This window comes from Dufourea novaeangliae, unplaced genomic scaffold (genome assembly GCF_001272555.1).
Source record: "Dufourea novaeangliae isolate 0120121106 unplaced genomic scaffold, ASM127255v1 scaffold16, whole genome shotgun sequence".
NCBI lineage: Eukaryota > Metazoa > Arthropoda > Insecta > Hymenoptera > Halictidae > Dufourea > Dufourea novaeangliae.
Genome location: NW_015373891.1, coordinates 2,221,436 through 2,237,487, shown reverse-complemented (window position 1 = coordinate 2,237,487; position 16,052 = coordinate 2,221,436). Strand labels below are relative to the sequence as shown.

Genomic DNA, 16,052 nt, shown 5'->3' with positions numbered 1-16,052 from the left:
TCCGAACGAGGAGACGGTGGTGGCTCGAAACGAGGCTCATCGTTCGCCTTGGAAGATTCAACCAGAAGGAGTCTGGCCGTCGACCGGTGAGGACCCAGAGTCTTGGAATCCCGGTTGTATCCAGTTAGTTCGGTGTTCGTGGTGGCGTACGTGATCAGAGAGGTTCATCGAGGAATCTTGACAGAAAACTCGACTAGAATCGTTCGTAATAATTGCGGTACGGTTCCTTGTGGATCAACGGATCACAGTTTACGAAGAAGAAATCGAAGAAGGCTCGTGCACTAATTCACGGGCTGTTGAAAGTACGAATAGGAAAGTTCATCGTCGCAACAAAAAGGGGACTAATCGTGTATATATACGCGTGACTCGAACCCCGTTGTTTTCCACGTTGCACACACACACACGTTCATACTCGTCGATTAGAGGAAATAATCGAGATGCTGGCAGCTTCCATCTGTCGCGAGGTTCACTTCACGGTGTTGTCCGGCACGACCATGGCATCGCGCGTACCACGTTGCCTGTTCGGCAAGCCGAATTCCCGTGAAACGGTGGAGATGCTACAGGAGGCACTGGACGTGGAACGGAGCAGATTCGCGAAACGTTGGGGCGTCGATCCGTGCTCGGAGGACAAGGAGAACAATTACCAGAGGAAGCACGTACAGGACAAACACGAGCCGTCGCCGAAGAAACGTTGCAATCCGTATTCCAGACAGACCAATATTCACGGTGAGTACATTACATAAATCACAAGCGTTTCCATGGAACGTCGCGGCGTTCGTCCGCCCGTCGCTTGGCCGATCCGCCGTCCCGTATACGCGGCGGAATTTCTGCGCGAAACCTTAAAAGATAATGGAACGTAATACGGTTTCTCGTACAGCATCGTGATTATGTCCACCGTGTATACGACTTGCTTGCGATGGAATTCCCAAAGTTTCGTGGAAATCATTCTCTGCTAACGTGTTCTACGAACGCTACTCCGTTTTATCGCACGTATTTCACGTGAAAATGGTTCGTTTCGAAATTTCGAGGTTATATAATTGGTCGACGCTTGAACGACGATACAAAGCCCTCGGAGATTGTTGATGAAGTAATTATTAATGTTTGTCGTGTGATTATCATTTGTCGACTAACGTGGGAATTTCGGTGGACGGAATTAGACGAGCGTATATACGGGCGTATAAATACATGTGATAAGCGATGGCGTCGGTGGGTGAAGGGGGGAAAGAGCATCGTAGGTTTTTGGCGGGAAAGCGCTCTGGCGTTTGGCGGGGAAAGGGAAGGTACGAGGGCGCATGCGCAGGCCGGTCGCGTGGCTCCGACCTGTTTTCATGGTCTAGCCTCGCTCTCCTCCGCGCGTCTCTTCCGCCTTCTCTGTCCCCCTCTCTCTCACTCACTCTCTGTTTCCCTTCAACTCCCTCCAATCTCACAGACCCTCCCCACCTAGTTCTAGCAGGCTTCTGGTTTTACGCGCACGGGCTATCCAGAAGAAACTTTCGGACGTGGGACCCTGTCGACCACTATCGCTTTCCAAAAATTACAATCCCGACGGTAGTTTGGCCCTCATCGACGGGGATCCGACGCTTCTATTCTCTTTCTTTCTCGTTCTTCGATCATACCACACGTGATACATACTCCCAGTTTCGGAGTTAAACAGAAAGAAGACAGTTGCAACGTTTGTGGCGTGGTTGTACATCTTGAATTGGGTCATTCCACGCGAAATCGAACACTTTTTAGAGCACCATTTCTGATTTTGTTCAAATTTGGAAATGTTGTAGTCTTTAGCGATATACAAACGCATCTCGAAGGATTTTTGAAAATTTTGAAAATTGTTGATTTTACAGCTGTTTGAAATTAAGGGGCAATCTTTGTTTAATAAATCGTAACTATTGAACTGACAAACTGGACGGAATTAGCTTTGCGGGTACTTACAGTGGAGACATAAGAGTATCTCTATGTAGAGAAATGAGAAAATTCATTATCTAAAGTCTAGGATTTAATAATTTTTGCTATGTGTCTACTCACTCAAGAGGAAATGTAATTTTGTTACAGAAATTGGAATTTCCACGTTTAATCAATTAAAGATTTCGATGTACTTTTTTTTCTTAACTTTTGTTTTAAATTTTTATAACAAAATTACACTTTCTATTTGAATAAGTAGACACTTAGCAAATAATTATTTAGTCTTATGAACTGTTCAAAGGTCAGGTTGACGCTTTTAAAATTTGCCCACTAGTTTTTTCTACATTTTCTTTAAGTACAACATCTCGGGAATAGTCTGTGCAACTAGCAAGGTAGTCCAATTAAAAATGACAGAGTTAGAGGCGTTAAAAAATGAACATTTTATATAAGTGTGTTCACTTGAAGCTTTAAACGCGTTTTTCTCGAAACTACATTTTTCAAATCGTAGATCAATATTTCTCGAAAACTACTGTGTCGATTTACATGAAACCTTTTGCGCCTTATTTCAAATCAGAAGAACTTGTCCTCGAAGGAAGGATTTTTTTTATCGTTCCATACTTTTTTTTAATTGACCAAAAACGAGTGATTTTTAGGTGAAAATCGCACTTTTCAGGAAAATGTCCGCCATTTTGTTCCTAATCAATATTTACCCTTACGAAGTTACAGTGATCACAGCAGGCCACTTTTTGTGAAGAGACATTCGGGAGATCGATCACCATTTATTTACTAAAAAATATTTTCAAATAAAAAAATTACCTTATAATCTAGAAACTGTAATCTGTAAAACACAAACACACTGTTTGAAAAAGGTCTTATAGTTTTTGAGAAAAAAATTCCCAAAGAACACTCTTTTTTCGGTCTCCTGACTGAGCATGACCCCTTAAACAAGCACGCGCGTATCCGTGGATACACGTCGATATGCAACGGGGCCGCAAAGGTTAGAAAGAGTAGAAAGTATCCTCGGTTCGTCGAATGAATCACGCGGGAAGGGATGAGTCATGCATGTTCGAAAGCGGACGAAAAATACCTGAAGGGTCCTCTGACTCATCGAAGGGCCCCATTTTTCGAGGAGTAAGATGAACTTGCGATCGCATTCCTTGAATACCTTCCTTCCTCCCTAACATCTTTGCGTGGCTCCGAAGTGATGCATCCCGACGGTCTCTCTCGTACCGCACAATGGATATCACAGACTGTCGACCAAAGTGCGAGTCTCGCTTGTGACCGTTCGCGATTCCGATGCACGTACAGCTTCACGTCGAACCTCATCGGCTTACAGGGTGCACGTGATGGTCGCCATTGTTCCCTTCAGAACGCAAGATTTCACCTCCTTTGTAGTTTTACAGAGTTGTAACAGGAATTCCCACGCTTCCGATTTTCTGTGTAACCAGAGAGCAATTATCTAAACGGTCTCCCCCTAACCACTTTGTATCTCTTCGGTTACGTTATCTTACCGTGAAATTCCAGCTTGAGCGAAAAAACGGACACTTTACATGCCCTAACGCGATGGTTACAGCTGAGCTCGAACAATCTTCACCACTTTCTTGGCATTTAGGCTTCCCACGTTAAGGGGTTCAGCCAAGAATCACAGCGGCCACTTGTAATCACGTCTAACTGCAAAAAAGACGAAAGTATGTACCGAAGTATCTTCCAGGGAAGTCCGATTCACCGTGATAATGAGTCTCTACGGGTGATTCTTGAGTTATTGGCGCAAGAAACGTTTCGTGAAGGCCCAACGGAGCGAGACACTGCAACGGAGCCCTTTTCCAAGCAACACACCTGTTCAACCCTCGCCACACACTATGACGACATCGGTGTCCCTTTTTCCCACGATTAAATCGGTGTTCGCGAACACGCGATATGGTAGCCGTGAACGGGACCTTCCGAAGGTCGTGCACCACCTGTCGCGATAGGTGTTTTCTTATGGACGCGCATTTGCATTTACACCTAGCTGGTTCCTTCTAGCCCTATACGAACCCGGTTCGCTCGATAATTCCCAACGTTGCGATTTATAGACCTATTTGAATCGTCGAAACTACATGTACCTGTTCCTCCTTCGTCGTGTCTACCCGCATATACATCTCGTGGAAAATACTGTTGGTGTGATTGTATTTATAGTTTAACTGATTGCTGAGGGAAATGGAAATATTATGGATTCACGTGGAAACAGAGTAAATGGATGTACTCCAAAAAATGTGGCTCGTTATTATAGGGATAGGAGGACAAAATGGTCCAAAATTGAAATTTAGCCGTTTAGACGATAAAAAACAATTTCTTTTATCTTCCAAAGAATTCATTTTAACTTATTATTAACTGTAGAAGATTTGTTTTGGGTATTATTGTTCCCCTTAGACCATCTCGTATTATCAATTTCAGTGAAAAGAAAAAATTCAGACTTTCATGAAGATGTTGAGAACACTAAAACACTGTTGGTGTGGTTGTATATATAGTTTAACTGATTCACGTGGAAACAGAGTAAATGGATGTACTCCAAAAAATGTGGCTCGTTATTATAGGGATAGGAGGGCAAAATGGTCCAAAATTGAAATTTAGCAGCTTAGACCTTAAAAAACAATTTCTTTTATCTTCCAAAGAATTCATTTTAACTTATTATTAACTGTAGAAGATTTGTTTTGGGTATTATTGTTCCCCTTAGACCATCTCGTATTATCAATTTCAGTGAAAAGAAAAAATTCAGACTTTCATGAAGATGTTGAGAACACTAAAACACTGTTGGTGTGGTTGTATATATAGTTTAACTGATTCATATGGAAACAGAGTAAATGGATGTACTCCAAAAAAGTGGCTCGTTATTATAGGGATACTCCAGATGGTCTAAAATGGTCCAAAATCGAAATTTAGCAGCTTAAATGATAAAAAACAATTTCTTTTATCTTCCAAAGAATTCATTTTAACTTATTATTAACGATAAATTTGTTTCGTGTATTATTGTTTCCCTTAGACCATTTCGTATTATCAATTTCAGTGAAAAGAAAAAATTCAGACTTTCATGAAGATGTTGAGAAACACTATTGGCTAATGACGCCGTCCTCGAAAAGGATCCCTGAAATCGTTAAAAATTTGTACATATATCTAATTCTATATAAAATTCTAAGTTCCACAATTTTTAATTGTTCGAGCTAAACAATCATACGAGCTGCTGAATTTCGATTCTGGATCACTGTGTGGCGTGTCGTAATTTAAAAAAAAAAAAACACCAGGTCGTCTTTTCATCCAAATAGTTTCCAGTCTTTGTCACGGCGAGGAATCGAAAGAAAACGTAAATAGAAAGTCTGATCGTTTTTCTACGCTTCGGGAATCTTGAAAAATTCTAGATCCTTCTTGGGAAACTTGGGGTGTTTGAAATAGAGCGAAGGAAGGAGGGCGAGGGGTTCTTCGCGTGTGTTCTCTAAAGAATCGAACCGAAACTGACCTCCTTTCACCGGCTCCTCGGGTGGAAATCCCCGGGTTTTGATTGAAAAACGCTCGAGAAACGAGGGAGGAGGCCCCACGATCCTTTCATGGACAAAGGTGATCTCGATCTTTGTGCCTGAATCTAGCTACGGAGGCATATGGACAGGTAGGAACGCCAAGATCCCTCCGAGACGCAACGTTCTCTAGGATCCTATATATTTTTGTGGTCTAGGCGAAGCAAACAGATGTTGACAAATGAAATATCCACGGCGGAATTCAAGCCAGCGAAGAAACCAGAGGCCGGTTAGTTAAGAAAGCTCGGTTTCGCGCGCCATATGGCGAACAGGGAGGACCAAAGAGAGAGAAGGGATCAACGTGTCCTCGACATATGGCCGTTGGCTTGACCGCTTCTACGTCTTGGGCTTGTTTAAATCTCAGACACTTGTCATCTTATATCATTCGTTGATTTACAAATCGAAATACAGTAAATCATCGATGAGTATTCGAAGGCTACTCGGCACTGACAAGAAGGGATCCCCTGGTGTAATATTGACTTTTTTAAATTTATTAAGCTCCTCGAACCATTATTGGTTTATTTAGCTTTATAAGTATAGAATTACAAATACATCATATTTTACAATTAAGTGTACAAATTACAAACTTCGAGGAAAAGATAAATACAAATACAGGCTTCGATGTTAGGTTCGCCTATGAACATATCTATGAACGTTAATTTTTTAACATATTACCTACCAGCTGCTGTTTGATAAGTTTAGTAACAAATCACATTCATGAAAAATAACAAGAACTCTACTAGAATAACGTAACAATTTCTTTCTTAACCCTGATCTAAGGGTAAATTAATAAGCTTCTTATCTATAACCACTGAAACTCGAAAGTCCACTAATAGGCTACCAGGCAGTAAAGTGTTAACGACGTTTAGCACAGTGGTAGAGCTTGAAATTCCGAACCCAATAATATTTATTTCACCGGTGTATGGCCATTAGTTTATGAAATATTTAATGTTCAGTGCCGAGGAGCCTTCGAACACTCATCGACGATTTACTGTATAAGTCCTAAATAAAGCAATTCCCTGCCCTACTCTGGGATATATATGCTCGTTTCCTCGATCCTTCGATCGCTACTTTCAATCTCGTCGCAAGAATCCCGTGAACAATGTAAACAAGAAGTTGCCAGCGTGATACCATTAACGCCGGGGAATCGCACCTGCCGGTCCAAGAGAAAGGAGACAGGGATAGAGAAGAGAGAGAGAGAGAGAGAGAGAGAAAGAGAGAGGATCGAGTAAAAAGGAAAAAAGCCAGCAAGGGCGCTCAGGTGGCTACCTGATCGAGAAATAGGGTGTCCGCAAAGAGGACGGTTTTGTTCGTTCCGCGGGCTTTTGTTGTGGAAATCATTCGTGTTTCGTCTCGCGTGGTGATGGTGGTGCGCCCGCTTCACCCCATACAGGTTAAACTGCGTCGTACCAATCAGCCCCTACGACCATACAATGTGTATATACGCAAGTGTGTCCCACCTTGGAAACCCCACGAAACCGTACTACGTCTTTATGTTTCTTTTCGGAACAATGATACTTCGCAACGGTTTTCCCTTGTATACAATTTCTATATCTGACCTTTCCTCGATTCCATCGAAGAAAATCCCTCTGTTTGTCTTATCTTTTTCCACTGGCAACTATACCAAAGGACAAAACACATATATACACTTGACATTTTTAATTGCAATGCGTCGAGCGGTACAAGAGTCGCCGTTTAAATTCTAATTAACCAACGAATGTGCATACTAATCTGAAACCTGGCCCGTTTTCTTGTTGCAGATTACTGGCGAGCCCGAAAAGTGTGCGAGGTGAATAAAAAGCCCCTTGGATCGTCGCTGGATACTGGAAAGCAGCAGACGGATGCCACGAAAACGGCCAAGACGATCGTCAAGTCGTCGAAAAAAACTGCCCAGAATTGAGGGGAAGCAGATAGGAGGGAGGAGATCATTTTCTTACTGACTGACCGTGTCACTTCGGCATCTGTGTATTTATTGCGTCGACGTTCTTCCGTGATAAGTCGGCCAGTCGTTGTCCCCTCTGGGTCGAACTGGAGGGGGTTCGACCACGGCGAAACCGACCGTCCCTCGTTAACGTTAATTGCGAATTGTTAACTATATTATTCCTGTAAATACTGTGCGTCACCCGTGATTTATGGAGGTTTTGGGACGGGGCTCACTGTCGCGATCCACGAACAGCAATCAACGCCATGTCGTGACCTTAATAAGTAAAACTCGGGACTCCATTTAACGGAACTTTACAGGAGAGCAATAAAACAGTTTAGAATTAATTGAACATTTATAGAAAACAGTTTTTTTTTTTTTTGAAGTTTAATTTGAACAATTACAGAAAAAAGTTTGTTCTCACTTTATTTAATATACAGGAGTTGCGGAATTATTAAAATGTATTTATTTTGAGTGCTTTCGGTGACACTGAAACGCAAAGTTAGCCCAAAAGTGGAGTTACGAGGTTCATTTATTAAGGTCACGGTATACGAATGGCACGAGGAGACGGAACGGAGCAGAGGAACGTTTTACGACCTCGACGAGACAGAAAATCCTTTCGTCGCGGTCGAAACTTCAAGGTTGTTGTTTAAGGATGATTCCAATGGCGTGTATATTGTATGTACTCTGATCTGAAAACGAGACTTCCGCTAGAGGAAAAAGTGTCGTGGTGAAAAGGCTTTCTACCACTTGATATCGGGAATTATTGAAATTTATGCCAATTTAACATTCAAATTAACATTTACTTCAGTACTTGAAATAAATTTATCACGTGCCTGCTGTTATCATTTGGTTTCGGAAATTTTTGAAATTTATGACAAATTAATATGCCTTTTAACATTTATTTCAGTACTTGAAATAAATTTTACAATTTCTAGGAGGCCTTTCTCTTACACCACTTTTGCCCCTAGCTAGGAAAAAAAGTGGCATCGGGAAAGGGACTTCTATCATTTGGTTTCGGAAGTTTCTGAAATTATAACAAATTAACATGCATTTTAATATTTATTTCAGTACTTGAAATAAATTTATCAAGTGGTATAAAATCGTTCTACGTTACTTTTTCCCTTAGCGGAAATTTAGTTTTCTCGTGAGGATACTTGTTCGCGACGTAGAACCGAATGAACATCGGTGAACCCCGTCGTAAGCCTGAATCGGTTGGTTCCACGACGGAGCAACAAATGCAGCGCCTCCAAAGAATATAATCGAGATACGACGATGAAACAAAAATGTGTCCCGCGCTCCTTTTTGGGTCTCGCGCGCGGTCGAGACGCGCTGGGGAAATGTCCTACTGTAAATCTGGCTAAAAACTTAGGATTACGGAAAAAGAAACTCTAGTCATTTAGTTGTTTAAGCGAAATAAACGATCGTGCTTTCATATGGATCTTGTGTGTGTATTCTGTCATGTTCCTCCCTTTTGATCATTCGAGCTATCTTATAAAGTATGTTAATGATATAAGAATTGACTGCAAGGTGTTAAATATTACTATTGTTTTTAAATTTTGCATCTGGAAATAGTCGTTCGAGTCACCTTAACTCTTTGGGTGTCAATTTATTTTAAAAAATTTTATATATAGAACAGATTTAATTTTTTCGTGCTTGGAGTAGTACGTAAAAGCAGTCGATGTTATGTAAAAATTCATTTATTTCTAAAAAAGATCAGTAATATACATAGTATTGAAATGATTTCAGGTAATTAGAATAGTAAAACAAATTTTGAAAGAACACGAACTGAAATGAAAAAGGATGTACATGGTAAATATTGTCTCGACTCGAATGACGAAGTAGACTCGAAATCTTGCACTTAGGCAAAAACAAGTGTATGACGAGTCTCGGTCTTCAAATGTACCGAAGGAGTTAAATGCAGGTAAAGCTATAATAATACGATTAATTGGTTTCATGTTATTCGAGAGAGGATTCGTACAATTTTGATGATAAAATTCAGTAGTTTAATGTGTATCTGTGTATACTACATAGATAGGCTTATATGCGCCTGTGTATATACACATAGATACGCATCTACGTATGTTCATTTCTTTTATTCAGTGACCGTGCTATTCGAGTGCCATCTGCGACTTAGGATCACAAAAACTGGTTGGACTGAAACAGTTCTACTGCAATTTAATTATTTTTGTTCTTGAAATATTGAATAATTTTACGAATTAACCATGGAAGCTTAATATGACTAGACTTTTTTGACTAGACATTTTTTTCTCTAATCGGTGAGTGCCGTAAATCTCTAAAGTCTTGGACCCATTTTTTAAACACCCTGTAATAAGTCAAAAGAAATGAGTGCAGGTACGTATACATCGATAAAAATTGCAATCATTCTAGTACTAAAATCACTTACACGACAACGATTCAAATGTGAGGAAAAAAAATAGATTGCAGAATATTCTAAAGCGCATAAAGTTAGTAAAAATGTATAATTATACTTTTGTAGTAAAGATAATGATTGAGTCAGTAGACAGTTATTCGGTTGATTCTACAGTGACGCCAAAATCTGTGGTTCATTGGGGAAGGCTCGTCGAAAATTAGCCAGCTGAGGTATATGAGCTCCACTTTGTAACGAACATTTTGTAATATCCACCTGGACGAAGCCATGGTGGTCTGTCGTACACGTGTGGGGTAGGCTACAGGGTGGACTGAAAGAACCGTAACTGCAAGCGTCCATTACTTTCCCATTTTATGACATCAAAACAACAATGGATTGTGCATCGTTCGTTTGTATACAACTTCTACCGTTTCTAAAAACTCAAACATAAAAAAACAAATTAAAAAATTTACTAAAATTGATGATTCATGAAGTATAATGAAATAAAAGTGTTACAACCATTAACAAAAAAAAGTGGTCCATCCTCAATGTCTGGACATTTTTAAAGATACACTAGTGATCAAAAGTTTCGAATCACTTGTTAATTTCTGTCAAAATCGAATGACCTCATAAGCTTGGTATTGAATCATCGCTAATATACCAGATATTAATAGGAACGTAGTATTTTATTTAAGAGATTTTTAGCATTTTCTTATAACGAAAGTACTCTTACATAAGTTATATTCCGAACTTAAGGCTGTGCTTGACCTTTCCTACTGGTTGAAAAGACATTCTCTTTTCGTTATACAGAAATACGCGACTTTTTGTTTATCCAACGAGAGTTCAGAATTACAAGATCTGATCGAAACCAGAAATGAACAAATTCTTCATTTATAGATAAAGAATTACGAATAAAAAATACAAATCTACATCGCCATTTTTTTTACTTACTTAACGTGGAACTTCCAGTTTTGATAATAGAATAATAATTTTTCTTCGATAAGTAGACACTTTACGAACAATTATTTAATCCGAGTAACTGTTTAGAGGTCAGGATGACGCTCTTATAATTAGAAGAAAATATCTATTCCCTTGCAAAAAATGGTACAAAATACATTTTACACTTTAAACACGTCGTTTTTTTTTTCTTTATACAATACTACTTAATTCACGTAGTGATCCCAAACTTTCAGCCAGTAGTGTATATTTTCTGTACGTAAAAAATATAGGCAAGTCAGTTTCGAAGGCGACAAAGGAAAAGAAACAAGAGATACGGAAGTAACGAGTTGATTTTTACGGGTACACCGTGTACAGACGCGTGTCTGAGCATTTACTTATCAGCGGCGCGGTGCTAGCATGGGGGTGGCTCCAACATATACACGGTTAATTATAATGCGTGATGCACCGCAGGGTCTTCTGCCATGGGGGAGCCGAACGAAAGGGAAGCAGCTGGTTCATGGTTTTAATGGCTGTCATCCTAGCTGGTCATTTCGATAATGGTAACTAATACGAACACGGCCTTTGGTGGCTTGTACGATCGTGTTAAATCGAATATCGACCAAACCCCCCCCCCCCCTGGTAATGATTTCGATGACCGTTATAGCAGAAAATTCAATAAAACCGCCAGCGATCCTACTTTCCCTCTCTTTCTCGCATATTCTCTGTTTATTCCAACCCAATCGAACGGATCGACGAGCCGTTAAATATATTTTTCACATATACAGGGTGATTCGCCTAACACTTTAACTGTCTGTTATATAAAATATGAAACAATGTTTGAAACAACGGAAGCACACAATGTAATAAGTAATATTTTGTTATTATGCTTTTTTATTGAGATATGACGGTCACCTTGAATTTTTTCATTGTAACGTTTAATGTTTGACTATTGAATAAGAAACTATTAAGATATATGGGTCCAAAACCAGTAATTATCGAGATATTCTTTAAATGATTTTTAATGTAAGTAATGCTCAAAATGTTGTCCATTACAATCAATGAATCAACACAAGTGTGTAGTCGTTCAATAAGAGCAAATGACACATGTTCAAGTGTTTCTTGAGTTATAGCACTACATGATCTACTGATGCGATTTTTCGTATCTTCAGATATGGTTGGTAGCGCACGATTAACTTCGTTTTTTATATGTCTTGGAAGAAAGTAGTCAAGTGGCGTCAAGTCCGAAGAACGGTCGTAACTTACGGCTCGTAAGTGTACGGATTTTATCGTTCACTGAGGAATATCTCAGTAATTATTAGTTTTTGGATCCATATATCTCAACAGTTTTTCACTCAGAGTTCAATACTCTTTCCAATTGCGCGATCAAACTTTACACATTACGATTAAAAATACTCAAGGTGACCTTCACATATCAATAAAAGAGAATAACGAAAACTAATTATTGAAACTACTAAATAATAAAAACTACTATCTAAAATAACTCGTATCAAAAAACGTTTTAATGAATTATGTAGCATTTTAAGGGAGGCATTGGATGGATACAATTTGCTTCTTTTTATATCTAATTTTTTTTTTGAGATATCAAGGTGACCTTGAAGTGTTTCAAGACGAAAGCATCTCTTTTTTAATACCATTACGCTGTATGTCAACGAATTAATCCCAAAATGCTGCCAAACATAAATTTTTCATTGATATGGAATAATTATAAGAATACATAAAACAACAGTGACGTTTATGGAAATTTCAGCCAATGTATTTCGCTCACACGCGATCAATTCGTAAAAAATATTGCCGCACTGAAAGGGTTAAAACGTTGCATAAATCATGTTGCAAAATGTTTTCTGATCCAACCAATAGGTAACGAATTATTTTAGATAGTAGTTCTTATTTACTCACCCTGTATATAATCAACAGTCTTCAAGTAATTTAGATGGCGGCGTTAGGTGAATCACCCTGTATAAACGCAACGGTTTCGCGTGAAACGCGACCAATATCCACGAGTATACGCACGTTGCAAGCTTCAGAGTATAATTGGAAACCCAAAACAGGACGTGACCTCATCCCCGTCATTGTATCCAAGATCGTTAAGGATCTCGACGTCGCGATATCCAATTACCCAGAGGAGAAGGTTCCTCCGAGGGTAGAACAAAAGGAACCTAGGAAGGCGTTTACACACAATCAAGAAACGGTGGATCGAATTTTGCGCATTTTCGTACGATCCAGGCGAAATCCAGATGCGCCGTTGGAGGCTTAATGAGAGTGGATTATCAAGGGGGAACACGTGTAAGTCGAGTCCCAAACGGCCAGATATTAATTGATCGAATTAGCCGTGCGAAACCGGATTACAGATCTAAGGTTCCACCTGACCCCAAGCGAACTTCTGAACCGACCGAATTTTTGATGGATCGCTGATACGCGAGAGCAAATCGATCAGGCTTCCTTCTTTTTTTTTTTGTTGTTGTTCATTGGACACAAAAGTCAATCGATCACTTTTTCTGCTGCCTGGCAACGGTTTCATTAGCGATCATTTGAGGCAGGACCGTTTTTCTTCTTTCTTCTCTTTCTGTTTTTTTTTCTGATACGATCATGTACTACGTGACCGAGTATTTTTTCATTTTTTTTATTACGATTGGACGGAAGATATTATAGATTGCGGTTCTTCAGAGATTTCCTCTGTCCTCCTTCTCGGTTCGCTTCGGTAAATACAGAGGCGAGATGATCGACGTTGCTTAGGGACTTGAAACCGTTGACTGTAATTATATCGACCCTCGATGGAATCTGATCGGATATCTTTTATCGTTGTTATTACGCGAATAAATCTAAATGTGATTCAAGTCGATATCATTGAATTTGCATAAAAACTGAGATGTAGTATATTGCAGTAGTAAATGTGATGTTTTTTAGTGATACAGATCGAGAGACGATTTTTTCAATCATCGCCTCTTTATCCTTGTCACTGAGATAGGATCTGGTCGGTTCTTATGAAAATTTCAGGCAACTTTTGCTGCTATCGAACATCGACCTCGTTTATTAAGTATTCGAATGTACCTACCACATGCAATTGTGCTCCCAAATTTGATAACTGTACACTTCAGATCATTTTCTTTTATTGCAATTACAATAAGATCATCGCGTATTAACTTTCTAATGGAAGAAATTCACATCTAAACATAACTGTAAAAATTCACAGATACATGAATTAATCATTATTTTGCAAGTAATCGATATTACGTGCACTTTTTCACGAGCTCAATATTTTTCAACAGTTCTAACCTGCCACACATGGAAACGCAAACAATTTCTTGTTTTATCTAAGATTGGTAGACAATGGAGATTTATGTAAATTAATAATTTTATATAAATAAAAATTGGGCCTTTATTTCCCGTAGTAGGGGTTTCAATACGCCAACGGTAATATATGAATAAAATCGAATATTATTAAAATCTTTATTTCATTATATTATACAAATTCCAAAATGCTATAAATGCATGAACATCCGCAGTCCACTAATCAGATACAAAAATATCAGTTACCCATCAACAACGAACGATTTAACTTCGGACAGACGCCATTAAATGCATTTACCCTACATTAAAAAGGTCTAAATACTACCTGCAATACATTTAACATTCAAATGCGTCGAGCATTGGGTCGCAATTACTCAAGAAGAGAAAGTTAATTTTGAAAGAAACTTCGACCGTTCCATAACGTAACGTACCTACACTCAGCCAAAAAAAAAAAAAACAAGAATCCACTCGCGCGTCAGACAGGCAAGTATCTGTTAATTTAAAAAAATTCCGTCTGCCAGAAGGCGCAAAAATTCAACGGACGGCCACGTTCCGGTCACGGGGGTCGTAGAAAAAGCAACGTAACCGGAGCGGCGATAAATTACACGATCTCTCTACGAGTGGATCGAAGAATGGTGAAATGAGCCTGGTTTGGGGTAATGTCCGATCGAGACCCACTCGAAACGATGCCCGACAATGGGCTAACGAACTCGCCCAGTGGCATTTCACTTTCCAACGGTAGCCACGCGCCCATTGCTTTTTCGTTTTCCATCGGTGAGCCCCCTGTTCGTACCTGGTATTAGCTAATATCCTGTAAACACGGTGTCCCTCCTCCCCCTAAAAAAAAAAGGGGGGGGGGACTAACCGACCACGTTAATTAAAGGACATTCATATTGACTGGCACGTCCGTTCGGACCCCTTTCGTCCAAAGGCCTCGCGAAAACTGGTCCTGATGACCGTTTCGACACGCGAGGACCATTTGTTACATTTTTCATACCCCCTCTCTTTTTCCTTTATCCTTTTTTCTCTCTCTCCATTGCGGTTCTCCACGATGATCGTGGAACACATCCGCGGTCCTGCGATAGATTTAACGACAGAGCCCGACAAAACAGCCAGGAAACAAACTGAATGGATGATGGCTACCCTCTCGAGACTCGACTCGCTCTTTCTTCGAATTGTTGCGCATCAGCAACGGAACCGTTTGTGCGATGCTTAAGCATGCAAGAGGGCACCTATCTTTCTCTTCTCTGTGCCGTTCACGAATCCGTGCGATTCCCTCGTTCGACGGTGAAACCTAAAATTAGCTTCTTTTTAAGGGACACGGATGCGTTCGCCGATCGAGTCTCGCGGGACAGGCCGGATATGGCCGCGCAAGAAGGTGCACGTGTCGATCGCGACGAGGGGAAGTCGAAATTGCGCCGGGGAGATGCGAGAAGAGCTACGCACTGTGGTACAGAACGCCTGTTTAGGAGTTTAAAAGTTTAATTTGAGTGTAAAAATGGGAATTTTAAAACCAAACTTCGTAAGCATATATCCAATGTTCATATCTATTGAAAAAAATATAAAATTGATACGCAAGGTTTTTTAATCCTCATCCGTCCCTTGTGTCAATTTGACAGTCATCTCCTAGGAAATGACGTTATTCTGTCATGTGTAGGTAAATTTAGCTGAGGATTCATGATTTTTATTTCAAAGTATTTACAAAATTATGTAACTATTTAGCACTTCATTGTATTAATTTTTACCACTGAGTCAATTTGACGCTGACGGACAAATTCAGTTGGGAAAATGAGGGACGGATGAGGGTTAATAATAAGTTTTTTTAAGAGAACTTGTAATTGACAATGATAACTCCGTGAAAAAAAGAAGTTTTTATTTCGTTTATAAAAATATTGTTATTAAAAAATATTACTTATTAATTTGGTACGTTTTTAATAAATGTAAAAGTAAGGTTTTTTAATAATAATTTTTTTTTAGAGAACTTGTGATTGACAATGATAACTCTAATCTTTAACTTTCTTCACTACCGTGATTGTGATTTTTTTTATATTAAAAAAGGACATATTCA

General features: G+C 39.5%; 1 protein-coding gene across 1 annotated transcript; it reads left to right on the top strand.

Annotated features, from left to right (window-relative positions):
• The first annotated feature begins 437 nt into the window (after positions 1 to 437).
• Positions 438 to 7,344, top strand: LOC107188642. Its single transcript, XM_015576967.1, has 2 exons — positions 438 to 726; positions 7,205 to 7,344. Exons 1-2 carry the CDS (start codon positions 438 to 440, stop codon positions 7,342 to 7,344), a joined length of 429 nt encoding a protein of 142 aa, XP_015432453.1.
• Positions 7,345 to 16,052: the final 8,708 nt, after the last annotated feature.

Excerpts from the sequence above, each read along its gene's own strand:
- LOC107188642 (XM_015576967.1), top strand. The coding sequence starts at position 438 with ATGCTGGCAGCTTCCATCTGTCGCGAGGTTCACTTCACGGTGTTGTCC. Across the intron at positions 727-7,204 it reads CAGACAGACCAATATTCACG|ATTACTGGCGAGCCCGAAAA; the intron begins GTGAGTACATTA and ends TTCTTGTTGCAG.